We start from the raw sequence: 16,081 nt of genomic DNA on the forward strand, positions 1-16,081 counted from the left end.
ACAGCACAATGCCTTCTGTAGCCTCCGGATTTTGATGGCTGTGCGATAAGCAGAAAAGCGCACGTTGTTCAAGTCAGCTGAAAAAATGGCAAAGGGCAGAAATGTAAGAGTATTATACGGAACCATTTTGTTCGATGTCATGTCGTCATGAATTTGTTGTCAGTTAAAACACGTGCACACATGCATGAACACACACACACTCGAGACAAAAAAGGGGGGAAGGGAAGCAGTACTTTATATCAAGCTAAATTGATATGAATGTCTGTTTCCAGTCAAAATAGTGGAAGAGATGACAACACCTGTGAAACATTTTTAAAAGTTCTACCAAAACTTTCACTGTCTGTGCCTGGAACCTATAGCTTTCATGCAGCAAAATACAGAGATGCCCTAACACAAGTGTGCCTGCCAGCTAAGACCTTTCATGGGCATTGTATGAGGCCTTAGTAAATAAACAATATGCCATGCCCACACAACATTCATTTTGTAACCGGTACCAATAACATTTTATGTACTGTGCATTACCCCCTATCTGCACATTCAGTGAAATCCTACGTTTAGCAATAAACACTTTGACCACCTATCAGATAGACTCTTTGTGACTTAGTTTTACCAAAAGAGAAGTGCACTTACCTAATGACTGGAACAGTTCGGTCATTTTAGGGTGATCCCAGCAGGTTGTCTGCGTCTGATGACTGTTAAAAAGAAAGAATCATATTTTCAGCCACCAAGAAGCAAAAATTAAATATTTCATTTCAAGCATGTGCAGGACTTTCACAGCACAACCTTCCAGTTCATATGCGTTGTGTTGGAATGCTAACTTGTTATGACATACAGTTCACGACCTTATAATTTTTAAGTGCAAATATGTACAGTTTCGGTCTTATCTATTAATTAGGGTCTCTTCGACAATGTGTGCCAAATTTAAGCTTTTCGGGGAAATACAGTACCTCACCAATGTTGGAGTGCACTTCTAGCTATCTTTTTTGAGATAAGATTTCCAAGAAGTTTTCATTTCAGATTTTGGAAGTGATCAAAGCACCTTGGGATGTGTGTGTCAAATTACAATTTCATAGCTCGCACGCAAGTAATCATTCTGGCTGCCAATCTGAGTTCCCTATTTTGAAGGATGTACAAGCATTCTCCTTTCAGAGTTTTCTACTCATCATGGTATCTTGGACTTAACGTATGTCAAATACCACGAGTAACCGGAAATAGTTTAGCTATTGTGAACACACTGAGTCTTGTATTAATTTTAAGATCCCAGCCATTTGGGAAGTATCACAATATCGGCAAGGCACAAGTATCTGTCTTCCTCTCTAGTTTGTTTAAAGAAAAGAAGCTAAATGTTACTTTGGTTTAAAAATATATAGAGAACCTTTTCCTCAATAGTCAAAAGTATCAGTATACATATTAACCTTAATAGTTAATAATGTACTTGGAGTACAAAAATGACCTTTAACTCACTCGTGCTAAAGATCATGGAGTAATTACTTTAATGCATTGCTACATTTACCCTCTAAGAGCATTCCAATGCAATGAATATTACAATTTTATCCACCATTTAACCCATCAAGATCTTGTGTATCCAGCCATACATATAAGATTAAATTTAGCCTTCTCACAAAACTTTCAGATCTATCGCTGTCGATTTGTCATTTTCTGTTTCCATAAATTATTAGTCTGTAAGAATACTAATTCCAGCCACACTCTGGTGTATAAATTTTCATCAGTAACTGGAAAATTAATTTCAGTGGATTTGTCATAGAACAACCCCCGCCCCCATCAAATGTACAATGTGATTTAATATTAAATGAACCCTATATATTAGCAAATTAAGCAGTACTTAATGAAGCAGTACACTATATTCTCTCACTTTATTTAATCTTAAAACTTGCTCTAACAAGAAACCACACTGACTTGAAAGTAATTTATAATGCCGGTGTGCAAAATCTATCAAGAAGTTTCCTTGTGTGAGCCACACTGAAAAGTACAGCTGAGTAAGAACATATCCATTGCATTTTAAAACTTTAGCCAATTTTAATAGGGTCTGTACTGGAAAATCCCAGTGAGTTTTGCCCTAGCTAGCTACATATTCTACTTTCCTTTATACTGCCAAACCAGAACCAAGGGCAGGGAAAAGGGTGGTACCTATGTGGCATAGAACATGCATCTAGTTTAGAGTAAGCAAGTCCCAGTCTCTAGTGAAACTAGACCACTATGATGCCATACTGAGGCGACTCGAGTAGACTTTACAGCATGGGTAAAGAACAATACAGAAAAGAGACAATGCAAAAGTGTGCATCTTATGGCTTCTGGACACATACAACATATCAGCAAGCACATCTGCACCACACCTTACTAGCATGTCTTTTAAACAGGTCCGTTTGAAGTGCAGTTATCATAAAAAGGTGGAGCAATAGGTCAGTGTGTCTGGCTGTTAATCAGAAAGTTGGTAGTTTGAACCAACCCAGGGACAGCTGCGGGCAGGATCCCTGCATTGGAGGAGGTTGAAAGAGATGACCCTTGGTTGACACTTATGATTCTAAGCAATGTTGCTAAGAATTTTACAATAGGTAAAAAGGTAAAATATCCCTGGACAGTTAAGTCCAGTCAAAGGCAACTATGGGGTTGTGGCGCTCATCCCGCTTTCAGGCCGAGGCGTTTGTCCACAATCAGTTTTCTGGGTCTTGTGGTCAGCATGACTAAACCGCTCTTGGCACACAGAGGACTGTAAATAAATAAATAAAAGTAGATAAATAGGTCCTGCTGTGGCAGGAAGGTAAATGGTGTTTTCGTGCGCTCTGGTTTCCGTCACAGTGTCCCGTTGTGCCAGAAGCGGTTTAGTCATGCTGTCCACATGACCTGGAAAGGTGTCTGTGGACAAACGCCGGCTCCCTCAGCCTGAAAGCGAGATGAGCGTCGCAACCCCATAGTCACCTTTGACTGGACTTAACCGTCCAGGGGTCCTTTACCTTTACCTTTATTTTACAATAATCAGGGACTTCACTACATTAGTAAAACAACAACAATGTTTTGAATTTGTTATAACACCAGATGGCACCAGAGAGCAAAAAGATATTCTATGTGATTTTTTACATAGCTCCCCTTTGTTATAACCATTTAATTTGTGACATATTTTTAGCGGTTTCCTCCCCATTTGTAGATCCATCCCAGGATGGAAATGTTGGTGAGGCCCTGGCAAAGACCCAAATGGACAAGATCCCTTGCGAGCATACCATAACTCTGGCAGCAAGCTAGGTCTTTGTGGGCTTCTGTTTGGATGGAGCCTGCAGGTGGGCAGCCCACCCAGATGCAATAAGCTGCAGCCCTTCTCTCATTTCTAGAGGCATGGAAGCTTCATTAGGTGGCAGGTGTCCTTTATTCTCAGAGCTTATATTGAAATTATGGGGCTGAAATGCAACTGTACTCTTTTGATCCAATGGGCACCTCTGCTAAGAGAAGAGGAAGAGAGGAATTTGTTTTGCTAATTCCTCCTTTCTCCTTGCAACCTCTACACCACCTTCCATACTGCTCTGTAGGCAGGGTCCCTGAGCTCTCTGAAGAAGATTTTTAGGCAGCACTGGGGACTTGTCGTCCTCTTTTCCATTAGTGGAGGCACCAGCTGGATCAAAAGCAACTCCACAAGTAGGAGGGCACAATTTGATTCAACCCTATGTAACTCTGCATATAGAGAGAGCTAGTTTTCAGAAGTAAAATGGTTTAATTCAGGATTTAACTACTAGATGGTGTGGATTTTTATTTTCAAAGCCTCAGAAGTGGTGGGAGGTGTTCAATTGTACTATAGAATTTTTATTATTATTTACGAAAGGCAAATCTATATCAAACATAATGGGTTGAAAAGAGTTATTAAATTCAGCAAGCTAACTATAAAATAAAAGGTTTTCTTTTATCAAGGACAGGGACTAATAAATAACTACCTTATGAGTGAGTTCTGTGACACATTTTTTTTCCGTAAACCAGAGAACAATACGGTTGTTCAGTCACAGAACAAATAAAAAAGGCTACTAGCACTTTAATGTTTCAGAACAGAAAACCTGCTTATATTATACCCAGTTTCAGTTATAAAGATCTTCCAAAGTACGGTTGAATCACTTTTATTAGGTCATAATTCTTGAAAAATATAGAACAGGTGATTCCGTGACTGCCTTCAGAAGAACAGTGCCGTTGAAGTAAGCTGTTGCCTTAGAATGCATTCATATATATCAGCTTGGAAATACTGATTCATTGAACTTTTCTTTTCTTTATCTGAATTGCAGCTTAAATGCTCCCTCAGTTATAAAAAGCATTTTAAAATTCTAGTGTCAAATCCTGTAACTCTAGGATCAAATGTACCATGGACTTAGTTACAAAAAAGCAAGGCACAATGTAACAGCATATCCTATAAAATTTTATTGCAAACCATTAGATTTATCTGTAAATTACTCTAATTACAGTGCTACCTCAGTTTAAGAACAGCCCTGTTTACGAATTATTCAGTTTACAAACTCTGCAAAACCAGAAGTAGTGTCCCGGTTTGTGAAATTTACCTCGGTCTACAAACAGAAGCCGAACAGTGGAAGGGCACCGGCGACAGGAGGCCTCATTAGGGAAAGCACGCCACGGTTTAAGAACAGTTTTGGTTTAAGAACGGACTTCCGGAACGGATTAAGTTCGTAAAACCGAGGTACCACTGTACTCTAAAACACTTTAAGGATTATAACAATTTTCAGTGTTTATTCCTTCATAGTATCAGATCAATTATCTTCCCCTTCATCTGCACTGCTATATCAATATAAATAATTCTAGTGTTAAGTGAGAATTTTTACTATGTTGGGTAAACTTATGATTGCTAGTATAGCTTATATTTTGGATTGTAACATATCACTGAATGCCAAGAGTCAATTCCACCCTCTTAATAAATCTAATTTATTATCAATGCAATCCTATATATGTCAGTTCAATGCGACTTACTCCTAGGTAACTGTATAGAATTGCGATCTAATATACTTAAATGTTTGCCATGTTTTGCACAATACTTTATACTCTCTATAGCCTAATCAAAATGCCCATTACATAGCCTTTTGCAAAAAGTAATTGGCAAAGCAAGCTAAAAAAATAACAACTGGCAAGCATGAGTTACCCTAAATGGCAAAACATATGATTTCAGGAGGTGCATTATCAACGGTTCTGATACTGCAGTTGGATAAATTTTAAGAGCACAATGTGCTCGATTCCTTGTGGCAGGCCTGCATTATAGAGCTGCTATAAGGCTTAAATGAAACATATATCTGCCATTATTATCTAATGATGTCGGGTCTTAATGCAACAGAAGAAAAAGGCTGGTGCTACCAAGTGTCTCCAAAGGGGAAGTGGATATGCAATGTGTGTGTCCCTGATTTAAAAAGCCTGAGGCAATACAGACACAAATAGTCATTTTAATGTATCTAAACCATGCAAATTAAATGAAATCTAGACAGCTCACATGCTAACCATTGGGATAAAAATAGATATCAGGGCTATGCTACACTACAATTTTGATAATGACATTTTAAAGGAGAGAGGGTAAGAACGCTGCTAATCTGACACTATTTCCAAGATATAAACTCATCTGATCTTCTTTGACATGGGAATTCCAAAGCTAAAATTACTTGCAGATTGTTTTATTTACCAAATTACTGAATGATGTCTTCTGCCTTTCCTGCAATATGGCAATAATGTGTTTTGAATATTCCAGTATTGGATTTTCAAAATCACCATCTGCCTTGTCTCACACTAATTAGATTTTATCTTAAGCACCAGCTTACATATTAGAACCATTTATGCAGGCCGCATTATATTGGGTAGATCCACAAATCTTGGCAGCAAATACAGACTTTGGAGCTGTGAGTTTTTTCAGAGCAGCTCTCTCACAAAGGTCAAAAAGGTGAGCTAAGAAGCACTTCCAGTTGTCAGTGGGTGGTGTTTTGCTGCTTTGCATTGCTGACTATCCCTGCGGTCAAAGTTACTCCTCCCCTTTTTGTCACATATCCCCAGTCTTCATATCCTTGCCCTCAGTTTTCCTCCTTGCCCTCTACCACTGAGGCCCAACATAAAGCGTTTTGGGAACCAATTGTGAAAGCACAATTTAAAATCAAAAGGAAATGCATACTTTTTAAAAAAAGGTTTGATATGTGCCAATTGCTTCACCGCTAGATGACTATCATTATCTGTGACTGAATCTGCTTTGGTCCTTTGCTGCAGCAAACCCTAATGGAGGGGTGGGGAAAGGAGTTTAAAGGAGAAGTAGCTGCTGTCCATGGGACTCTCAAGAGTCTCCTCCAGCACCATAATTCAACTGGGATGTATGGAAGTGAAAGCTGGACCATAAAGAAGGTTGATAGCTGAAGAATTGATGCTTTTGAATTATGGTGCTGGAGGAGACTCTTGAGAGTCCCATGGACTGCAAAAAGATCAAACCTATCCATACTGAAGGAAATCAGCCCTGAGTACTCACTGGAAGGACAGATTGTGAAGCTGAGGCTCCAATACTTTGGCCACCTCATGAGAAGAGAAGGCTCCCTGGAAAAGACCCTGGGATGGGAAAGATGGAGGGCACAAGGAGAAGGGGACGACAGAGGACAAGATGGTTGGACGGTGTTCTCAAATCTACCAGCATGAGTTTGACCAAACTGTGGGAGGCAGTGGAAGACAGAAGTGCCTGGAGTGCTCTGGTTGATGGGGTCACGAAGAGTCAGACACGACTAAGCGACTAAACAACAACAAGCTACAGAAAGGAAAGGCATCTGTTCACATCCATCACTCTGATGAGGCTTTCAGATGTTGCTGAACTACAACTCCCATCGACCCTAGCAAGGATGGCCAATGGGATGACCACAGTTGTAGTTCAGCAACATCTGGAGTGCCAAAGGTTCCCCACACCAGTTTTAGACACTTCCCATCCCCATAGCTCCATGAATATCTACTCATATCTCACAGGGACTACTTCTAATAAAGGAAGGAATATAGCAAAGCTGTGGGAAAAGAGGGATTTGGTATTGTTAAAAAGGAGCAAGGGGAAGGATTAAAAAAGGCATGTGACTTAGTTTTATGGATAGTTCTATGGAAGAATATAGAAAGGTGGGTTTTGAGAAGAGTGTTGGCTAAGGAAATATCTGGCAGCTTTGTTAGGAACTGCTGAAGTACAATAGGTGGGTGAAATCAGGATTCAACACCATCTATCAGGACAAACAGAAACCAAGTAAACGTGGCATTGGCATACAATGCCCCGAGGCACTGTCATTGGGATACAGAGCTCTGAGCTAGGTAGCAGAATCAAAAGCCAAGTCCTCTTCAAAGGGTTGTCAAATGGTATTAACTAGAGTGAACAGCAAAGCAAGACAGGAAGCAAGTCGGAAGCAGGTAGAAGCCCTGTTCGTTATGAAAGCTGCTTCGCAAACTGATAGAGACTCCACTTGGAATACTGGGGACAGATCTGCTTGCTACTGGAGGATATTATATTGCAAAACTGGAAAAAAGTTTAGAAAAGGACAACCAAAACAATCAAGAGGCTGGAGCCAACCCACCTATAAGGAGAACTGATAGCTGTTGCAGCAGGTTCTTTCAAGTGGCTGGGTTGTACTTTTTCTCCTCATCAAGTTTTTAAAATGGTTTTAAGTTGTTTTGATTCAGTGTTGTTTTTAACGTGGTAACTTATTTTTTTGATATTTATAACTGACTGGTGCGTTTTTCCCCTGCCTGTTTTAAATTCATGTTTTGAATGGCCATGGTAAAAGCAGGATATAAATAAATCATTTAGGGAAAAGGCAGCTAAGGAGAGGACACAATCAGAGGTGCGTTAAATTCCACATGGTGTGTATAAGCCGATCCCTCTTACGCCATAGTCCCCTATCTTGCAGAAACCTATAAAAACTATCCCAGGAAATTAAATATCAACCATAACGACCCTTGGCAAATGCCAAGACGTTTTGAACCTTCTTTGGAGGTTTTTAAACACAGGTTGGGTGGATGCTTTAGCTGAGATTCCTGCAATGCAGGGGGGTTGGAATAGATGACCCTTGGGGTCCCTTCCAACTCTATGATTCTATGAATGCTTCTTGAATTTGGGCATTTAAAAATCATTTTACAATTTGATTGCCTTAGCTTTATTAAATGTCAGGATTTATTTTTCCCAATTTCTGTGATCCCAATATTTTACCTATGCACAGAATGATTAAACAACAGGATTCTAATGCCATTATATTCCACATATGTTTGCAATACAACCAGTGAAAAATACATTCAAATGAATACTTGCTGAAAATATATATATCATTTTTTCATTCAGGCAACCATTTGTCCAGATGGATCATGTCTATTACAAACAGCAATAGATCAGCGAATTCTTTGTGGCTCTGCACACACAAATGTTTCCATTTCTCCTTATTAGTCTGAACAACCCCGTGGGTCTATTTTTCATCAAAAACTTTTCAACTTTCCTTAAAAGCCTCTATATTTGGCAGATGAAAAACTAGCTTTTTCCTCTCAGCCCCCACCTCCTTACACTGTCCACTGGTGTCTACAGCAATAAATGAAGCACTCAAATGACAGAAGCAAAAACCATTATTGTGGAACATGAGGGAAAGATTAAAAAATGGGGCTGGGAGAAAACATATAAAGGCAAGTCACAACAGCCAGCTTTGAAGAGGATGGCTCAGTTTGCCTTGTGGAAATAAATGGCATTTAGTTGTAGACAGGATTCCAGGCCCTTCACTCTTCTACACACCCAGTAATGTACCTGCAATGAATTATGTAAAGCTAATCCTAATCAGTACATGGCTGTACTGCATAAGATACTGATTCGTGTTTTCAACACATTTGGATATTTTGGGCAAGTACTGGGAGACAGAAGCAGTGTTTGAAATGTGAGCAAATGATGATGGCCAGGTGCTGGAATGGCACCTGAAGTCTCCACCATCTGGAGGTGCTTGCTTGGGGATCCTTGGATCTTGACTGTTTCCACACACTAGCAACACATCCAGTAGGATTCTGTCCATTACCGTATTTTTCGCACCATAGGGCGCACCGGACCATAGGGCGCACCCATTTTTTGGGGGGGAAATAAAGGGGAAAAAATTATTTCCCCCCCCAGGCGCGGGGCTGGGGCGGGGGAAGCTCGAGCTTCCCCCGACCCCAGCCCGCAAACAGGCAGCTCTCTGCAAGCCGTGGGAGCATTCCCGCTGCTTGTGGAGAGGTCCGCGAAGCCTGGGCGCGCTGAGCTCAGCGCGCGCAGGCTTCGGCATGCTGGCAACTCCCCGCAAGGAGCCGGAGCGCTCCGGCTCCTTGCGGAGAGGTCCGCGAAGCCTGGGCGCGCTGAGCTCAGCGCGCGCAGGCTTCGGCATGCTGGCAATTCCCCGCAAGGAGCCGGAGCGCTCCGGCTCCTTGTGGAGAGGTCCGCGAAGCCTGGGCGCGCTGAGCTCAGCGCGCGCAGGCTTCGGCATGCTGGCAACTCCCCGCAAGGAGCCGGAGCGCTCCGGCTCCTTGCGGAGAGGTCCGCGAAGCCTGGGCGCGCTGAGCTCAGCGCGCGCAGGCTTCGGCATGCTGGCAACTCCCCGCAAGGAGCCGGAGCGCTCCGGCTCCTTGCGGAGAGGTCCGCGAAGCCTGGGCGCGCTGAGCTCAGCGCGCGCAGGCTTCGGCATGCTGGCAACTCCCCGCAAGGAGCCGGAGCGCTCCGGCTCCTTGCGGAGAGGTCCGCGAAGCCTGGGCGCGCTGAGCTCAGCGCGCGCAGGCTTCGGCATGCTGGCAACTCCCCGCAAGGAGCCGGAGCGCTCCGGCTCCTTGCGGAGAGGTCCGCGAAGCCTGGGCGCGCTGAGCTCAGCGCGCGCAGGCTTCGGCATGCTGGCAACTCCCCGCAAGGAGCCGGAGCGCTCCGGCTCCTTGCGAAGAGGTCCGCGAAGCCTGGAGAGCGTGAGGGGTCGGTGCGCACCGACCCCTCTCACTCTCCAGGCTTCAGCGAAAGCCTGCATTCGCACCATAGGACGCACACACATTTCCCCTTCATTTTTGGAGGGGAAAAAGTGCGTCCTATGGTGCGAAAAATACGGTATATTTTATCTGCACAATCAGAGTGAATTTCAGGAATCAAAAAGGTTCTATTGAAAAATATGGCTTTTGAGTCGTCTGCCCCCAAAATGGAACGTAGACATTCCATTTTGCCAACTGCAACCCTGGTTTAAGGAGCCATTTGGTGCCTAGCTTATATATCTGAGTTTCTAACACTGGCCAGAGGTGGAACTGGAAAGAGAAGACATACAGCCCTGGGTATGTCCTGCAATATCAAGCATCAAGTGAGGCTAATACCAATACAATATTTTATTAATATTATTAATTATTTTACAACCACCGCTACTACTTATTAGACTTGTTAGTCACTTGCTACCCAAAGGTCCCCAAACAATTCAGAACACATTTAAAATGTAAACATAAATACATTATATTATTAACAGATTCCTGCAAAACACCTGCAGTGTATGTATACATACATCTTCCCATAACAACAGCAGGATGGATATATATATATATATATATATATATATATATATATATATATATGCAGGTTTTGGTGTCCTCGGGTGTCTTCCCGTGTAAAAGTTGGGGTGTCTAGGCGACGTTTCGACGAGGTCTCACTCGTCATCTTCAGGCTGGTGCTTTCGGCTTCTTGTTACTGGAACAGAGCAGGATCTCAGTGTTTGAGTTCCTATAAATACTGTTGAGGGGGTGTGGTGTATAGCCTCCAATGTTCTGGGCATGTGTGTGTGTGTGTGTGTGTGTGTGTGTGTGTATGTATATATAATGAAGAACAGAATTCAATATGACTGTGTGACATTTTAGTTAAGCCTAATAAAGGTGTACCTATACTGTGGCTTTTGGATATTTTCAGTTAGTAAATATTGTGGAACTTGGTTTATGTACAAAAGAAACCTGTAAGAACTTAAGATGACAAAGAATAGCACACGGTTCACAGAGGGATTTGCACTGGCTGCCAATATATATTTGAGCTAATTATGAGTTTTAAAGTACGTGGTAGGTGAACACATTATGGAAGGAAGATGTTCTTTTGACACAGCAAATATTCTGTTGTCTGTACACGTAAAAGCCTGATGACCACTGGCAGTGGGGAAGAGACAGAGTAAGCACAGTTTCACTTGTAAAATAGATGGCTTTAAATCATTTTGACACTTTCCTCTCTTAAAAATCCATTGCAGACTTTAACACACAGAGAGACCAAAATAAATACATCAAGCTAGCTAAGATTGCACGATGTACTTTTTTATAATTTTACCACAGTGTAGTGAGCAGCATTCAGAAAAATAAAGCAGTTGTGCTAGATACCGTGCAATTGATCTATCTGTTGAATTGCTTGCAATAAGCAAGTAATTCCACATTTGACCAGTGCTATATTGCCAGAAAGGTTCTTTCCCCATAACCTCGCCATTCAGCTAACATCACTGGTGACCTCAACTGCTGGGAAGGGGTTTAATCCTGTTGCCCCAATGAGCAAGAACTGTCTTCAAGCCCTATGAAAAGCACTCTCTGAATCAGCTCTGCCTTTCTCCTTTTAGAAGGTGGGCAGCGGTGTTGGAGACAGGAGAAAGAAGCCTCCTGCCCCTGTCCCAGGCCACCCACCCACTTAGAGGGGAAGTGTGGCGCTGTGTCAAATAGTGCTTCTGCAAAGTGCTTCAAGACAACCCCACACTCCCGTTTGAGCATCTGGAGGCTGAAAAGGAGCATGGAAGCTGTTTGCAAAAGCAAACTTTGAAACAGCTATTCCTACCTCTACTTTAAGGAAGGAAGAAAATGCAGCTTCCTCTACCATCAAACATGGCCCAAAGGCTACTCATGCTACCTCATGACTACGATTTACATAACAAAGAGAGCATACACTGACTATATCCATGCAATTAATGCCATATCCAGATTGACCTTAAAAGTTTTTTCTATGGGACAGTTAATAATAAAAAAGGAAGAGTGGGAAAATGATAAACTATTGGCATTTCACTAGCTCTTGAAAATGCACCTGTTTAGGCAAGCATTCCTCTGTTCTTCTGCCTTGAACCTCTGATCTAATTGTTTTAATTGCTGTTTTAATGGGCTTGCTTTATTGTACATTTTAATTGTGGGTGTTTTTAATGTTGGATGAAATTGTTTTATTGAACACTTTAATTATGCATGGATATATTTTTAGAGTTGGTTTTATACTTAGAAGCCATTTGGGTAAGTAAACAGTAAATAAATCAGTAGTAACAACAAGAAGAGGACTGGGAAGGAAGTACCTGAGGGAACGGAGGGTAATGAAGAACTGGGACAGAATAAAGGAAGAGCCAAGGAAGGATAGGGGGAGAGCCAGAAAGTGACTGGAAGGAATGGGAGCCATGAGGCCTTAAGTTGCCATGCCTAGACTCTTACAGGGAAATTCAGCCAAGAATGGCTTCCGCTATAGTACTGTGAACTGGCAAATGAAGCCCAAGAAGCAATAGGTAGTGACAGTGGGTCTGAATTTCACATACAGTATTTATTCGAACTAACCTCCCATTTTTGGCTGCAAGGTTTTAGTCCTATGGATTTGTGTGACAACAGAGCTGTTAATAGTATATATATAACATAATTGTTTCTTAAAATACCTCCTCGTCATCCTAAAACAATTTTTTAAAATGTTTTAGAAAGAGGTGAAAACAAGATAGCACAGACTGTCCTCCAGGGCAGCCACATTTATCGTCTAGCTGAAGTTATACTTAGATCACCTCTAAGCTGCCCTCTAGAGATCAGCCCAAGGTGCACTTTGGAAAAATTGAGTAATAAACTAATCTGTACATCATCCCCAGAGCTAACATTGCAGATATCCATGCTCCTGCTCTTAAGCATGGGCTCGTTTCTGCCCAGGCCACACGGTGAAGCGAGTTGAGTATTGGTTATGAAAAATGGACAATGGCCTGGCCTCTCCATAGTCTGCACAGCCAATACAGCCGACACTGCGTCAATGTTGCAGCATGATGGGGTGGAAACAGGCTAAGCAAGACCTGAGGCATCACCACCTCAGTGGTGCAAGTCATAAATAAGAGAGCGTGTGGGGTCACAATTCCTCTCAAAAAATAATCTGACACTCTTGCCCTTTATCTGAGCATTGTTTGCTCACTCATGAATTTATAGAACACATTGAGTGCTAAGCTGTATCCACATGATGGAGCTGGGAACAAATTTGTATTTGTTTCCTTCATTGACCTTTAGCCATTTTTTTTCATCTTTATCACAACACTTCCACAGGTTCTCTTTCAACTGGCCTCTTCTCTATTTACCAGTGGTTTCCCTTGGCAATGGATATGCATAGTGTCAACAACTATCAACACTCTGGTTAATGGGCAGGGCGCACCTGCAAACTTCAAGGTTCTTCTGCCATAGCTGTCAACTTACAGATTTGAAAATAAGGGACCAGCAACCTTGAAAATAAGGGACCAGCAGCCAAAATAAGGGACCTGCAGCTTCACCTGTTCCAGGCACTCCAGTCTTCCTGTCCTCCTGCAGTCTGGTCAAACTCATGCTGGGTAGCTTCCAGAACACTGTCCAGCCAACTTTGTAATCAGAGGTTCAACATAAGATGGCTCCCCGGCCTGGCTTTGCACTGCAAAGTTGGCAGCAGCACGTGCAACAAAATGGCGTCCAGCATTCAAAAACCCCCTCAGCTTGCATTAACTAGCCACACACAAGGCATGCAAGCTCAACCCCCCCCAGTCGTTCTTAGAATTCTTATTGGGTGAGCAACACAGCCAAGCAACACAGTTGGAGCCTCCCTCCTCCCTGGCCGGTGGGAGGGAGGGAGAGGAGCTGCTTCCTTTGAAATTTAAGGGACATAATTTAAGGGACATCCATCAATAAGGGACAGCAGCGGGACATGGCACTGGAATAAGGGACTGTCCCTTCAAATAAGGGACACTTGATAGCTATGTGTTCTGCACCAGGGACTTTTTGAGCCTGGAATGATTCGACCACTGAAGGATGAAAACAATACCCCCAAGTGGATGTTTAAGGCTAGAGAAGTCTTATAAAATTCTCCTTACTCAAGTCTCTCCCCTCCCCCGCCGATTTAGAGTTTTGAATTACCTGTTTTTGCAGTGGAATCGAATGGAATCAATTTATTAGCAGTCTGCCATTCTTTGCATTATAATTACTGAACTCAAGATTGCTATGCTAGAGCACATGGTTCAAAAACATCCAAGAGAAACATGAAATTAGAGATGGAGCATGCCAGCAGGGCTGAATGCAGCCTGGGGTATCTTGTACATACAAGATACATGTGCGTCTGCCTGGAGCCACTTTGCTTTGTACAATCCTGTTGCTTAGGCTGCAGCAGTCCTGACCCCAAAGGGATGCTTTCCTGCTTACTGATATATGTTTAATAAAGTAGTGGCTAATTTTCAACCCAGCTCTGCCCTGCAAGCAAAAAAGATAATCACAGCACCCTTGCTGAATCGGGCTTGTAATAAAGACTAATCCATTTGATTAACTATATTATTGATGGCATTGTTATTTCTCCTCTGCCCTCTAGGCTAGCTCAGAAAAAAAGGATACAGGCACAATATAAAAACTAAACTTTCCAGCTTCCTAGAAGAAGAAAGGGTAAATGAAAACACTTTCATGGTTTGTCAACTCTCCCTGTTGTATATAAAGAATCTGACAAACATGAGCAACAAACATAGCAAGGGATGATGGTACTTTCATTTGCAATTCAATCCAGAAGTGGTCTTGCACTTCAGGGCATAAATAAGTAGCAAACTGGCAACCAGGTGGTATATGGGGGAAATGATATTTCAAAAGCAACTTCATCTATTAACTTGCTATTACAAATGCACTGAGGTCTGGCACTCACGGGGACTGGTAAGGCAGAACTGCAGGTGCAGCAAGAGCCAATGGCAAGCAGAGCCAACTAATTCTGGTTTTGTCCCTATCCTCCTCCTTGCTGCACTCCCACTGAGACTAAGTGGGAAGCTGACAATCAGCGGCTGTTGTAAGGTGTGGACTGGCAGAATGCCCACTGAGATTGGTAGGGAAATGTTCCATTTGTCCTAACAGGCCAGTCTCCCCTGAGACCTCAAGGAGAATTAATGAGCTCAGACTCCCCCAATTATCTCCAAAAAGGTCATCTTTCATATCAATCAAGACTGATGTAGTCCCATGACTAGGCATGAACCCAGACTGGAAAGGACCTGGATATATCCCTTCTGATGCCTTCAGAAACAACAAGAGCATGGAATGCAGCGGTTTATGATATGGTAGTGTAACAGCTTCTTTGGAATAGCTTTTATCAAACTGATGAATAAGCACAGAATGATTCATATGTAAACAGAGAGATGATCATTACTGGGGGGTGGGGGGAAGACAGATTCAGTTTTATTAATGCTAGTCATTTAAATACAGAAATTAAAAAAAGCAAACCACTAGGCTAATCTGCAGAGCATTCTACTCACTAAAAAGATGGGATGGTATTCAGTCATGTTTTATTCAGAGTATATTGGCTGAAATTAATGAACATGACTAAGTTAGGTCCGTTAATTTCTGTGGGTCAACTCTGAGTAAGTGGAATACAGCCCATGGTCTTTTAAAGTATGTGTACAAAACCACAGAAAATCTGCCTATCAATTAATTTATAACTGGCATTCCATACTTGTAGTCCAAACTCTTGCTTATCCTTTCCTACCCCACTTTTATCCCAATGAGTTGATGAAGAGTTTAAGTCTTAAAACAAGAAGCCCAATATACATAAAAGTGAGCCATAATTTTGCCATAAGGACATGGTTGAGCACCATTAAAAACACTCCCAGTAATTTCAATTGGAGAAGCTTCAGCATTTAAATCATTTCCCCTTTGAAAGCAATGGGTAACTCTGGTAGGTCATGCCTATATTTCTCATATATTACTTCCAGCATTCTTTCAGTTTACAATACTTTCCAGATATAATAGCCAATCCCAGAGAAATCACAGTAAATGTAAATATAACAGTATACAACAGACTTCATACTATTTTAAACTGAGTAACTCTACATAAAATGTGTGG

At 42.0% G+C, this 16,081-nt stretch overlaps 1 protein-coding gene across 4 annotated transcripts in view; it reads right to left on the bottom strand.

Annotated features, from left to right (window-relative positions):
• UTRN (utrophin) overlaps positions 1-16,081 on the bottom strand; it is a gene marked incomplete at its 3' end in the record, with an annotated part of 317,155 nt that overhangs the window by 53,938 nt on the left and 247,136 nt on the right. For all 4 annotated transcript variants that reach the window (XM_081905086.1, XM_081905087.1, XM_081905089.1 and 1 more), the window contains 2 exons: positions 631-692; positions 3-77 (listed from right to left, as the gene is read on the bottom strand). In XM_081905086.1, coding sequence (XP_081761212.1) covers positions 3-77; positions 631-692 — 137 coding nt within the window. The remainder of the gene's footprint in view (positions 1-2; positions 78-630; positions 693-16,081) is intronic.

The sequence above is a fragment of the Podarcis melisellensis genome (genome assembly GCF_964234715.1).
Source record: "Podarcis melisellensis genome assembly, chromosome: 3".
Taxonomy (NCBI): Eukaryota; Metazoa; Chordata; class Lepidosauria; order Squamata; family Lacertidae; genus Podarcis; species Podarcis melisellensis.